Raw genomic sequence first — 14,331 nt, forward strand, 5'->3', positions numbered from 1 at the left:
GATGCACGGATCGTCCACACCGATGCTGCAGTCAGAACTTCGGCTCATACAGAATGACGGCACAGTGTCCAGTGTTGTAGTGTCGGCGCAGCTCTTCCCGCTTCCTCGTGAAGGGGAGCTGCAGTAACTGCCGCCATGCTGACAGTCAGCTGACTTGCTGACCGTTTGCTTGTAAAAGTGTGCAGCACACCTCACGCCGTGTCGATTATCGTTGGCTGTTTCTCTCTTACAGTTTCACTTTCAGTAGCTGCTAGTACTGATGTGCATATGAGGTGTCCATGGAAGCTCGTGAGTCAGAGTGCAGACCTCGAGGTGAGTGAAGGGGGTTTTGCAGATTGGTCACCGAGGTTGGTAAAGTGTGGCAGCCTGGAGCAGCCGCCCCCCGCGGTCTCAGCTGCGCAGCGCCTGGCAGACCGCCTCAGGGACACCGGACTGCCGCCGCCACCTCCACGTGGAGCGCAGGAGGGAGAGGGGTGCGCCGGCGCCCTGGCGCAGCTCCGCCGCCTCTCGTGGGTCGAAATCTGGGAACTCGTCGAGGAGCTTGACTGCCGGGTCGCTGCCGACTGTATCGACAACCACTGTGTACCGAGGTATGTAGGCCACTCGAATCCATTACTACTAACCGTACAGATAATTCTTTCCTTAAATTTATTCTCAATGCTGTCACCTGCTTTTCCTCTTTTGCGATACTAACTATCTGCCAATAAGGGTAATTTATGAGACCCAAAGAGGAAGCGCGCTAATACCTTCTGCCGCCGCCTCTTCTGTTGACACTTTCCACCTAGCAGTCGTGGCATACGTCTCTCTCCACTCTCTGTCTCTGCATATCGCTACAGCAGACAGTAGATCATCTGATGATGACAGTCAAATACTGAAAGCGGTAACTAACAATAAAAGCTTTTGATCGAGCCTGCTTGCATTACTAAAACTGAAATTATAAACCTATTTTCCAACCATATTATCAAAAATCAATAAAAGTACAGCGTCGTTTGAGATGACAACAGCTGTAGCTCGATATCGTTGATAGTTGTAAATTAGTTCAAAATTGAACAATAAACACTGCAAGTGGCTAAATTAATTACTTTTCGAAAGAAGCAATAATAGAATCAACACCCTGCACCACCAGATTACAGTAATACTATACAACATCTGCTGTATATATGTAATTAAAATCTCTAACATGGCAGACGTCAGCAACAGTGAAATTATGGAAGCCATAGGAATCGTACAGCCAAACAGTGGCACGTCAGATGTTTACTCATATTTTTACCTTGCTACTGACTTGCCTTGATGCGGCCCGCCACGAATTCCTTTCCTGTACTAACCTCTTCATCTCAGAGTAGCACTTGCAACCTACATCCTCAATTATTTGCTTGGTGTATTCCAATCTCTGTCTTCCTCTACAGTTTTGGCCCTCTACAGCTCCCTCTAGTACCATGGAAGTCATTCCCTCATGTCTTAGCAGATGTCCTACCATCCTGTCCCTTCTCCTTATCAGCGTTTTCCACATATTCCTGTCCTCTCCGATTCTGTGTAGAACCTCCTCATTCCTTACCTTATCAGTCCACCTAATTTTCAACATTCGTCTATAGCACCACATCTCAAATGCTTCGATTCTCTTCTGTTCCGGTTTTCCCACAGTCCTTGTTTCACTACCATATAATGCTGTACTCCAGACGTACATCCTCAGAAATTTCTTCCTCAAATTAAGGCCGGTATTTGATATTAGAAGACTTCTCTTGGCCAGAAATGCCTCTTTTGCCATAGCGAGTCTGCTTTTGATGTCCTCGTTGCTCTGTCCGTCATTGTTTATTTTACTGCCTAGGTAGCAGAATTCCTTAACTTCATTGACTTCGTGACCATCAATCCTGATGTTAAGTTTCTCGCTGTTCTCATTTCTACTACTTCTCATTACCTTCGTCTTTCTCCGATTTACTCTCAAACCATACTGTGTACTCATTAGACTGTTCATTCCGTTCAGCAGATCACTTAATTCTTCTTCGCTTAGCAATGTCATCAGCGAATCGTACCACTGATATCCTTTCACCTTGTATTTTAATTCCACTGCTGAACCTCTCTTTTACTTCCAACATTGCTTCCTCGATGTTCAGATTGAAGAATAGGGGCGAAAGGCTACAGCCTTGTCTTACTCCCTTCTAAATACGAGCACTTCGTTCTTGATTTTCCACTCTTATTATTCCCTCTTGGTTGTTGTACATATTGTATATGATCCGTCTCTCCCTATAGCTTACCCCTACTTTTTTCAGAATCTTGAACAGCTTGCACCATTCTATATTGTCGAACGCTTTTTCCAGGTCGACAAATCCTATGAAAATGTCTTGATTTTTCTTTAGCCTAGCTTCCAATGTTAGCCGTAACCTCAGAATTGCCTCTCTCGTGCCTGATCGTCACCTAGCGCATTCTCAATTTTCTCTTCCATTCTTCTGTATATTATTCTTGTAAGCAGCTTCGATGCTCTTGCCGTCTTCGGAATTGTGTGGATGATGCTTTTCCGAAAGTCAGATGGTATTTCGCCAGACTCATATATTATACACACCAATCTGAACAGTCGTTTTGTTGACACTTCCCCTAATGATTTTAGAAATTCTGATGGAATGTTATCTCTCCCTTCTGCCGTATTTGACCGTAAATCCTCCAAAGCTCTTTTAAATACCGATTCTAATACTGGATCCCCTATCTCTTCTAAATCGACCCCTATTTCTTCTTCTATCACATCAGACAAATCTTGACCCTCATAGCGGCTTTCAATGTATTCTTTCCACCTATTTGCTATCTCCTCTGCATTTAACAGTGTAATTCCCGTTGCACTCTTAATGTTACCACCGTTGCTTTTAATGTCACCAAAGGTTGTTTTGACTTTCCTGTATGCTGAGTCTGTCCTTCCGACAATCATATCTTTTTCGATGTCTTCACATTTTTCCTGCAGCCATTTCGTCTTAGCTTTCCTGCACTTCCTATTTATTTCATTCCTCACCTACTTGTATTTCGGTATTCCTGATTTTCATGGAACATGTTTGTACTTCCTCCTTTCATCAATCAACTCAATTATTTCTTCTGTTACCCATTGTTTCTTCGCAGCTACTTTCTTTGTACCTATGTTTTCCTTCCCAACTTCTGTGATGGCCCGTTTTAGAGACGTTGGTTCCTCTTCAACTGTGTTGCCTTCTGCGCTATTCCTTATTGCTGTATCTATAGCGTTAGAGAACTTCAGACGTATCTCGTCATTCCTTAGAACTTCCGTATCCCACTTCTTAGCGTATTGATTCTTCCTGACTAACGTCTTGAACTTCAGCCTTCTCTTCATCATTACTGTGATCTGAGTCTATATCTGCTCCTGGGTACGACACAATCCAGTATCTGATTTCGCAATCTCTGTCTGACCATAATGTAATCTAATTGAAATCTTCCCGTATCTCCCGGCCTTTTCCAAGTATACCTCCTCCTCTTGTGATTCTTGAAAAGGGTATTCGCTATTACTAGCTGAAACTTGTTACGGAACTCAATTAGTCTTTCTCCTCTTTCATTCCTTGTGCCAAGCCCATTATCTCCTGTAACCTTTTCTTCTACTCCTTCCCCTACAATTGCATTCCAGTCGCCCATGACTATTACATTATCGTCCCCCTTTACATACTGCATTACCCTTTCAATATCCTCATACACTTTCTCTATCTGTTCATCTTCAGCTTGCGACATCGGCATGTATACCTGAACTATCGTTGTCGGTGTTGGTCTGCTGTAGTTTCTGATTAGAACAAACCGGTCACTGAACTGTTCACAGTAACACACCCTCAGCCCTACCTTCCTATACATAACGAATCCTACACCTGTTATACCATTTTCTGCTGCTGTTGATATTACCTGATACTCATCTGACCAAAAATCCTTGTCTTCCTTCCACTTCACTTCACTGACCCCTACTGTATCTAGATTGAGCCTTTGCATTTCCCTTTTCAGATTTACTACTTTCCCTACCACGTTCAAGCTTCTGAAATTCCACGCCCCGACTCGTAGAACATTATCCTTTCGTTGATTATTCAATCTTTTTCTCATGGTAACCTCCCACTTGGCAGTCCCCTCCCGGAGATCCGAATGGGGGACTATTCCGAAATGTTTTGCCAATGACACTTCTTCAACTACAGGTCACATGTCCTGTGGATACACGTTACTCGTCTTTATATCTGTTTAAACCTAGGTAAGGAGTCGAATAAAACTGTGAGGTACAATTAGCTGGTGCATGATTCCCATTCTTTCCATACATCATTAACTTATAGTAAGACAGTCACATTCAAGCCAACTTTTGCTTCAAGCATCATGAAATTTCATCACGGTATTACCGCATCTAGCCTCGAAGAGTTCGTCACCTCGGCGGGGAAAACAGTTCCGAAAGTTTCTTCAGATACCCAGCATCTGCCCGAGGCCTCCCACTGATGCATCAGATCCCGCAGAGTTAGCAGTGTGTGGCGATGTCGGCTGCCACGTCCCAGCTGCTGTTCCAGACAGTACCGTACAACGCATGCGGCTCTGAGACCGGGTTGTCTAGTGGTCGCCTCTAGGTGCTGTAGGGCGCCTGAGTGTTCGTGAAACCGGGAGTGTATGCACGTAGCCGTGGGAACACGACTGTGTGTGTCATCTTCTACATCGCAAGTGTCCAGAGAATAGGGCAACACTTCGTCACCAAGAATGTTGAAATAAACGTGCTGGTTCAGGTTCACACTGACTGTAGTGACTGAATCCAAGTCGCGGTGATAGAAACACCCCCAAGACACCATGGAACCACCAGTCGCTTGAACTGCATCCTCTATAGGCCGTCGGTCCCATCGCCACCTCCATAATTGCACAACAGGCGAAATCGCGCGACTTGTCTGACGCACCTCCACGCAGCCACTGTCTCCGTCTCTGTGTGGTTCGGCCCACTCAAGACGCACAGCTGTGTGTGTGTCTGTGTGAGCGACGGCCGCCTTCCGAACGATTGCTAGGCAGCTGGTTCAGATGGAGCTGCTTTGCCAGGCATTGGCAATTTGCGTCCGGTTTGAAACCGATCGCCAGCCACTTGGAGTGACACTCGTCAACAGCCCTATCGGCTAGGAGCTTTTTACGCCAATGCCTCACATCACTACGAGTGGTTCACCATTCGTTGCAGATACTTGGACAGTCCACGTTGATAGACCAACAGATCGTGTAACTTTACCAGTTTCTGCCACTTCTCGACTTCTCCACGTCGACGCAGGTGACCGCCCTGACCTCACGCCAGCTACTGGCACGTACACACCGCGATTGTCACCTCATCATCACTACTGACGTCATCGGTGGAGCGTCACGTGACGGCCTTGTTTTGTCCCCTGCACCACGTCATCCAGCCCTCCAAAGCGACCTGTGTGCTCAATAAAGTGGAGGCATAGCATTTCGTCATGCTTTCCAGAAGCTCTGCCTTTTGTACACTTTTAGCCAACACTTAATTTGTCTATGATAAGCATCAGGTGGGAAATAGCTTTGTAGTTTGTGACCTCAAGCACACATTGTTCGTTTTTAATTTTACTCATAAATGGTGTACCATAATCGGTGGATTACTTTCTTTCTACAGAAGACATACCGTTTTACGATCACCACTGCTGTTAGAGGCATATGTGTACTGTTCACTGAACATATACCAACTTCCAATCTTAGTTCCTCATTTGCACATAATGCCATTTTAATATCATAAAGGAAAACTTTCGTGATGTTCTGCAACGACTACTTACATAATCACGGACTAGGATTCATGTTCTTGTGCTGAGATGTTATGGGTTGTGATTAAATTCGTAACGTCTGCACAACATTGGGAAAATATTTCCATTGTGATATTTTCATGCTCTGTCGAGCATCGAACGATAATTCATGTACTTAGTTTCATTTTCTGTCAAATGTTATTATATCTCCGTCATACACATATCAAAAAAAGTTTTCCATTACCCCAGTTCCCAGTACTCCTGAAGATAGACGTTGATTGTCGATATTGTATCACAGTTACAGTCCCTTCGACTGTTCAGAGATGTCAGTAAACCCGCCCAAAGACGTAAACAACGGTGCATGAGCAGCGCCTATTAGACGGAGTTCGTCCGACAGTTCCTGTCATTCCACCAGGAAGGAGGTACACGGCTGGTGTTGTCTGTAGCTCAGCCGTGCCTAGACGGTCAACGCCGTGGTCCCATCGCGTCCGCATTGTTACTCTGTGCCAGGAAGGGCTCTGGACAGCAGGAGCGTCCAGGCGTGTTGGAGTGAACCAAAGCGATGTTGTTCGCACATGGAGGAGATACAGAGAGACGGGAAGTGCAAATCACATGCCTCGCTCAGGCCGCCCAAGTGCTACTACCACTTCGGTGGAAAACCGCTACCTACGGATTATGGCTCGGAGAAACCCTGACCGCAACGCCACTATGCTGAATAACGCTTTTCGTGCAGCCACAGGACGTCCTGTTACAACTGAAACTGTGCGCAATCGGCTGCATAGTGCGCAACTTCACTCCCGACGTCCGTGGCGAAGTCCGTCTTTGGAACCACGACACAGTGCAGCGCGGTACGTGACCCACCAACCAATCTGCGGGATCTGCGCCGATTTGCCGTTGAGGAGTGAGACAATCTGGACCAACAGTGCCTTGAAGAACTTGTGGGAAGCACGCCACGACGAATACAGGCATGTATCAGTACCAGAGGACGTGCTACTGGGCATTAGAGGACCATCACCTCTGAAGGTCTCTCTGTGGAACAACGCGCAACGTGTGGTTTTCTTGACCAATAGAAAGGGCCGAAATCATGTTTATGTTGATATCTATTCCAATTTTCTGTACAGGTTCCGGAATTTTCAGAACCAACGTGAAACAATCTATTTTTTGATGTGTGTATTAAGTAGTGGAATACATCTCAACATACCCATCTCTTACTAAGCGAGGTAATAAGATTGCTGAAAGGTTGACCTGTCACATTCAAAAGGGTAATTAGATTAGGAAATAAGACTCTAAAGCAGTAGATGGGTTGTCCTATTCAGGCAGCAACATAATTGTTTGCAGCCGAAGTAGACAGGACATAAAATACAGACTGGCTAGGGCTTGGAAAACATCTCTGCAAAAGAGTAATTGTTTTGCTTTTTAACGTAAATTTGACGTTTAGGCTGACTTTGTTAAGGTTCTTGTCACGAGTGTAGTCTTGTTTGTAAGTGAAACATGGATGGTAAGCAGCTGACACAAGCAGAGGATATGAGATACTGAGATGTAGTGCTAGAGCAAACTGCTGAAGAATAGGTGTTTAGATGCTTTAATTAAAGAAGATACTGAATCGAATTAGAGACCGTAAAAAATATGCCACAACTTGACTGAAAGAAGGTATCAGTTGACAGAACACCTCCTGGGACGTCAGCGAATCGTCCGTTTGGTGATGGACAAGTAGTGTAGGGAGAAAAACTTGTAGAGGGACACCGAGACATGAGTGCAGTAAACAGGTTCAGATGAATGCACGCTGCAGTAGTGTTTTGGAAGTGGAGGGGCTCGCACAGGATAGTGTAGCATGGAGAGCGGCATCAAACCGGTCTTCGAACTAACAATGGCAACGACAAATAACTACGACAATTGTTATGATAACAGAAATAACGTTATTTCTCACTAATCTGAAATCTCAGTCTTGCTGACACATGGAAACTGTGTGTCAGGCTCGCACTCAAACCCAGTCCTTCTCCTTTTGCGGATGCTTCTCACACCAACTGTAGTATCGAGATATGAACAACAATGTGGGCATTGACGGTCCGCCTTGATGCAAAATATTTTTGTTGTTCATTTATTTATTTATTCATTACCCATGTCAGTTTCAGAGACAAATATCGCCATCAATGTACACCTTGCAGAAAATAGCACAGTTATAAAACGGTATAAAACGTTATTACATGTCTACTGTTTGTTTCTTAAATATTGTTTTCTGTGAGTACTTTAATAATACCTTATTTATTATACATTACAGCGTGGTTTTAAGATTGTTGTTGGTGTTTGGGGCATATTTTCTGTGTTTTTCTGTTGCCGTTTTTCTCAACATAAATCATGTCATTTGCAACTACGTGAGCGGCTATTAGTAAACAAATACGAAAACGAGAACTTACGTGTGTCAGCGTTATGCAGTCGGGATTGCGGTAGTGTTGTGGATACAGTTTTTGTGTGTACTAGGTTGTTACATAGTTTCTCGTGTACTCATGTTCGCTGGATGGCTTGCAGCTAGTTCTATACACTGAAAATTATAACCGCCGCACTTCTTCCATAATGCATAACGTTACGCCAACTTGCCTCTGGCGTGTCTCGTGAGAAACGTATCACACGTTGCAAGAAGGTCATGAAAATTTAAGCGCGAGTTCTGACGACTTCCGTTCCTCTTTTATGTGTCTGTATGTGATGGGTGAGTGGTTCTTTTCCAAGTGTGTGCTTTCTGTTGTGTGTCGTGCGTCAGTTCTCTCAGAGCTGTGAAGATTGTGTCGTTGAAAAGTGTTCTTTCTTCGTTTATTACGTTTTTCTCTTCCACTATTGCCTTTTGTATGTAATAATTTTCTTCTGTTGTTGTTGGTATCAACAGAAAAAGTTCTGGGATAGAGTAATACTACCAACCTAAGTGATGATCCAACACAAAGGTATCAAAGGAACCCAGAGACATTCAAAAAAAGCATTACACGTACCCTCACACAGAAGCAGACAAAAAAATACAAAGGAATCCTAAAGCTTCACTCTTAACAGGCTTGCAAAGGTCCACAAACTTCTCATTCTAATCAGGCCAGCGGTGGACTACAGAGAGACACATGTACGCATTTCTAGAGAAAAAATATACGTACCCAAACAACAGAAGCTTCAAAACGCCAGAAGACGTAATAGAGAAAATTAAGAACATTCCCCCAACAGCAAAACTTGTATCTTCTGACATTACATCCATGTACACACACATACACACAGAAGAAATTATATAGACTATAGAACAACAGCTAAAGTACAATAAATTCGCAGAAATAAAAATAAATGAAATCTCATCCATTCTTAGTCTAATCACTGAACAAAACTACTTCACTTTCAGCAACAACTTCTGTCTTCAAACAGAGGGGCTAACCATGGGATATCCCCTCAGTGGGAAATTAGTAGGCATATTCTTGGATCGTATAGAGAACACAATATTCAACAACTTTATAAAACAAGATGGTACCGATACGAGGATGACATAATTGTCTTATAGATGAAACACAAAACAGTTGAAGTGCTACACAGTAACATCAACACAGTACTACCTCAGTCCCACTTCACAAAGGAAAGAGAAAAAAACAATAATCTAAATTTCTTGAATCTTACAGTTACAAGAAACAAGCACCTACATTATTTTTCCATCTTCAGAAGACCCACATCACCAACCACTGCTACCCATATCACATCCAACCACCATACATTCAGTAAATATGCCGGCTTTGCACCCATGCTCCACAGGATAAACAGAACACGTCTTAAACTGAAGTGTACACACAGGCACTAAATATAATCACACACAGCCGGCCGGAGTGGCCAAGCGATTCTAGCCGCTACAGTCTGGAACCACGCGACCGCTACGGTAGCATGTTTGAATCCTGCATCGGGCATGGATGTGTGTGATGCACTTAGGTTAGTTACGTTTACGTAGTTCTAAGTTCTAGGCGACTGGTGACCACAGCAGTTAAGTCCCATAGTGCTCAGAGCCATTTGAACCACTTATAATCAAACAATGTGCTGTTGAAAATGACTACAAAACTGATATCATAAACAAGCTCAACAGCAAGGTAAATATGAAACATAAAAATAGTGGCGACCCATTCAAAAGCACAAGCAAATAATCTGAAAACCCACAGGCCAAACACACAGACAACACAGCAGACCACATCACTTCAGGAAATGGAAACATATGGTACACCCTGACATACAGTAATAAAATATCACATAGAACTGGAAACATCTTGAAAAAGCAGGGGATCCCAATAAAATTCTAAACAAACCACATAGTTCATGAAAGGCTGAGACCAGACAAAAGAATCTCAGAAAAATTCAGCATGCTGGAATAAACCAGCTCACAATTAACTGCTATCAGGCCTAACCCATAGGAGAAACAATCAAAACTATCCGAACGAAGTACACAGAGTGCTAAAAAGAGACAGAACACATTCCACTTTCGCAAGACATCCAACGAATAAAAACTGTACCTCTACTAATATCGAAAGTGATCTGCACATAACAGAATGCACACACACGCAAAAAGACGTAACCGAAGAAGAGAAGAAGTCAGAACTTCGGCTACAATTTTCATAGCGTCCTTGTAACATGCCATACATTTCTCGCGACACATGCTAACGGCAAGATGGCGTAATGCTTTGGATTATGAACGAAGTGCGAAACTTACGTTTTTCTGTGTGTAAAATTAGCTGCAAGCCTTGCCGTGACCGTAAGACACGAGAAACTATGTAACAACCGAGTGCACATCAAAACTGTATCCACAACACTACGGCAATCCGAACTGTATAACGCTGACATACATAAGTTAATATTCTTGTATTTGTTTAGAAATGGCCGCTCATACAGTTGCAGATGACATAAACTATGCTGCGAAAAACGGCAACAGACGCACACAGAAAATATGCCCCAAACACCAACAACAATCTTAAAACCAAGCCGTACTGTATAATAAATAAGGTATTATGAAAGTACTCACGGAAAGCAGTATTTATAAAACAAACAGTACACATTTAATAATGTTTTACAGTGTTTTATAACTATGCTATTCTCTGCATGTTTTAGATATAAAGATCCCATGACCCATTAATGATGGCGACATTTGTTCCCTTTTTTGTATCCAAATACCATCTGGAAGAGTTCCAAATAAAATTATTCTATGGAGACATGACTCAGGACTTGTACTCACAGCTTCAGTTTTGACGTTTTCTTTTCTCCGGCACCTCGTTTTCGGAATGATAAGATGTCAGCCACGGCATTTTGGTATGCATGTTCCTGTCTTGGAAGAGGCGTACGAAGAGCTGGAAAGAACACAGGGTGACAGGTAACTCCTACGGATAGCTAAAGCAAGAGATAAGGCGACCGAGGACTTCTATAGCTCATCACAGCTCCCGTAATCTCCGTATTTCTGCCATCGGCTTTCCACAGTTCGACAACATTAGTGTGGCTTGCTTGCGTAATCCCAAAGATGTAAGGCAATCCCAGTAATGCCATTAGTTCATCTTCTGTGTTGTTTTTAGCATCCCTTTCTCTTGAATACTATACACATTCTTTCTTAGACTGAGTACAGAAGTGTGTGTACTTAATATTTCGTCAATCGTTTCCAGGCTAAGTACTGTCCATTTCACTTATGACCTTTCTGGATAAACTTTCTGACCCAGGAAATATTTTTACAATATCCTTTCTTTTCGTTTTTATGACTACATTATCGCATAATTGATTCCATTTTCCTATTTCTCTTTCCTAATAAAAATATTAACTGTGCGGAGCGACTGTTCACGGTCATCGTCTGAATTGTGTTCCTCTTTGGGATCCGAACCTCGGACACTTCGTGTCGCAGACTGTGGTCGTGCGGTTCTAGCGCTGCAGTCTGGAACCGCGGGACTGCTACGGTCGCAGGTTCGAATCCTGCCTCGGGCATGGATGTGTGTCATGTCCTTAGGTTAGTTAGGTTTAAGTAGTTCTAAGTTGTAGGGGACTGATGACCACAGTAGTTAAGTCCCATAGCGCTCAGAGCCTTTTTTTTTTTTTTTTTTTTTTGACAAGCTTGGGTCAGACAACGAGTTAGAATTCCGCGTTTACATGAAGTGTGAATACGCAGAAATAAGCACGTATCGCAACCACAAGAAGCACTACGGCAACATGCTGAAGATCATTTTTGAAAGAATGGGTGTCAGGTAAATGTGTGCAACCACTAAAACACCTTGAACGAGAACGAACACAAGAAAATTAAAAGTCACTTGTGTTATTATTATTATTTACTTCTGTGTTAAAGGAAGAGTTTTATCAAAACATTTTGTTCAGAATTCCTCGTGTTCGACTTGCAAAGTATTTGTGTGATTCAAGAAGAATTGTGAAGTTTTTGGCAGTGATTAGTTTCTACTCAGAGAAGAGGTTTCTTTGTCTTTCTTACATCGGAGAATGGGAATTTTGTGTCAAGATTTCTGCACACTTAGTGCTATGACCCAACAGGGAACATGAAATAAGGGGTGGCAGGGGTTTGTGCCTCTACGCACCGGCAGTGCCGTGAAGAGACTCCACTGCTAGTGGGGCGTGTACCACGCCCTGTGACCTTCCTAAAACAGAAAAAATAAAAAATAAAAGTAGTTGGCGCGCGGGAATAGGATATGGGAGGTCATGGGTTCGCGCGTCGGTGGGTGCGAAAAATTTTCTTTTCCTCTTCATAAAAAAAAGAAAAAAAGTTGATAGAGCACTTGACCGCGAAAGGCGAAAGTCCCGAGTTCGAGTCTCGGTCCGGCACACAGTTTTACTCTGCCAGGAAGTTTCATATCAGCGCACACTCGGCTGTAGAGTGAAAATTTCATTCTAGAAACATCCCCCAGGCTGTGGGTAAGCCATGTCTCAGCAATATCCTTTCTTCCAGGACTGCTAGTTTTGCAAGGTTCGCAGGAGAGCTTCTGTGAAGTTTGGAAGGTACGAGACGAGATACTGGCAGAAGTAAAGCAGTGAGGACGGGGCGCAAGTCGTGCTTTGGTAGTTCAGTTGGTAGAGCACTTGCCCGCGAAAGGCAAAGGTCGCGAGTTCGAGTTTTAATATGCCAGAAAGTTTCATATCAGCGCACACTCCGCTGTAGAGTGAAAATTTGATTCTAGAAAGAATATATTGTTACACGGGGAAACGTATAATTTTAGAATTGTACATTTCCATTCGAAACGTTCTCAGAAAGATGTATGCGTTAATACCACGTGCTGTTGCTGATGTCCGTGTCTGCTATTTCCAGTTGGGCTGGTATCTCGGTATTGCAGATGACGTGCAGCGAAATGAACAACGGCATGTGCTACTATGGTTTACATGTCGGTAATTCATGACTCTTCATGGCTAGTATGCAATATGATTGATTAGATTAGATTGGATTAATACTTGTTCCATAGATCATGAATACGACACTCCATAATGATGTGGAACATGTTATTTTAATGAAAGATTTTTTTCCATACCGGTATTTAATTTCTATACAACAATTTTTTACCCTCTCTCTCTCTCTCTCTCTCTCTCTCACACACACACACACACACACACACACACATTCTTTTTTATTTTTATTTGTTTGGTGTGCTCGACTATCAGCGAGGCACGAAGACGTCCGTGAATGAGTTACGTTCGAGTACAGTTACGAAAGAAATATAAAACTATGAGAGTTACTGATTTATGATGCTTAGTTTGCAGTCAGTTCTGAATATTATTAGTAACTACGTTCCAGTCCCTAAACCTGTTTACAGAAATGCGAATCAGACGCATTACGTATTCCAGGCCGTCGCAGCCGCGTCTTTGAAAAGCCATCTGTGGTCACTTCCCAGCCCGCTGTAGGATCACATCGGTTCGTCTTCTTGCTGCTAGTACTGTAACTGAGGTTTGGCAACAAGGCAAGGTATATTTGGCAACTCTGTGATCGACGAGTTACTTCCTGGTGTACACGGAATTAAGCCTCAAAGTTCACTTGATTTTTCCTGTCATTTCCATTGAATAATCTGAGTTATTGTCGCTTCAGGTACAACAAAAGATTGTAAATTTACGGACTTCAGCCCAGGAAAGTCGTTTCGTGTGTAGATTTCAATTAAACTAGTACTTTAAATAGCGGTTTATTTGTTATGGACTCTGCTGGTCTCGCAAGACAAATTTGCAACACATACGTCTTGGCTAGCTCTGTGGTGACGTGCTGACATCTGAGAAAGCGTCTGTTATGATTCGCGGTTCCAGTCTCGCTGAATGTAACACTTTTATCCCTTCTGTGAAAGATCTACAATCAGTCAGATCAAACATCGATAAGTAAATCGCAAGAAAATACTTTCGGCTCATAGTGCAATGGTGAAAAACTTACAATGCTGCACAACAGGTAACGCCTCGTTCCGCTGCTGACAAACAAATGTTGGGTTTCTACGAACACTTAACTTTATTCATGAAGTGCCACATTTGCATACCTTTCGAGTATGACACAGCATACCAAATAAACACATACCCAATCGAAATCTAAGTGAGTACTATTTTACTAATTCGTGCCGATAGAGGCACGCTTGTGTACAGATACTCAGTTTTATCAAAACAGACT

General features: G+C 43.0%; 1 protein-coding gene across 1 annotated transcript in view; it reads left to right on the plus strand.

Annotated features, from left to right (window-relative positions):
- Positions 1–267: 267 nt before the first annotated feature.
- Positions 268–14,331, plus strand: part of LOC126295038 (uncharacterized) — a 522,215-nt gene continuing 508,151 nt past the window's right edge. The window contains exon 1 of the mRNA XM_049987288.1: positions 268–590. Coding sequence (XP_049843245.1) covers positions 268–590 — 323 coding nt within the window. The remainder of the gene's footprint in view (positions 591–14,331) is intronic.

The sequence above is a fragment of the Schistocerca gregaria genome, chromosome 11 (assembly GCF_023897955.1).
Source record: "Schistocerca gregaria isolate iqSchGreg1 chromosome 11, iqSchGreg1.2, whole genome shotgun sequence".
NCBI classification, from domain to species: domain Eukaryota; kingdom Metazoa; phylum Arthropoda; class Insecta; order Orthoptera; family Acrididae; genus Schistocerca; species Schistocerca gregaria.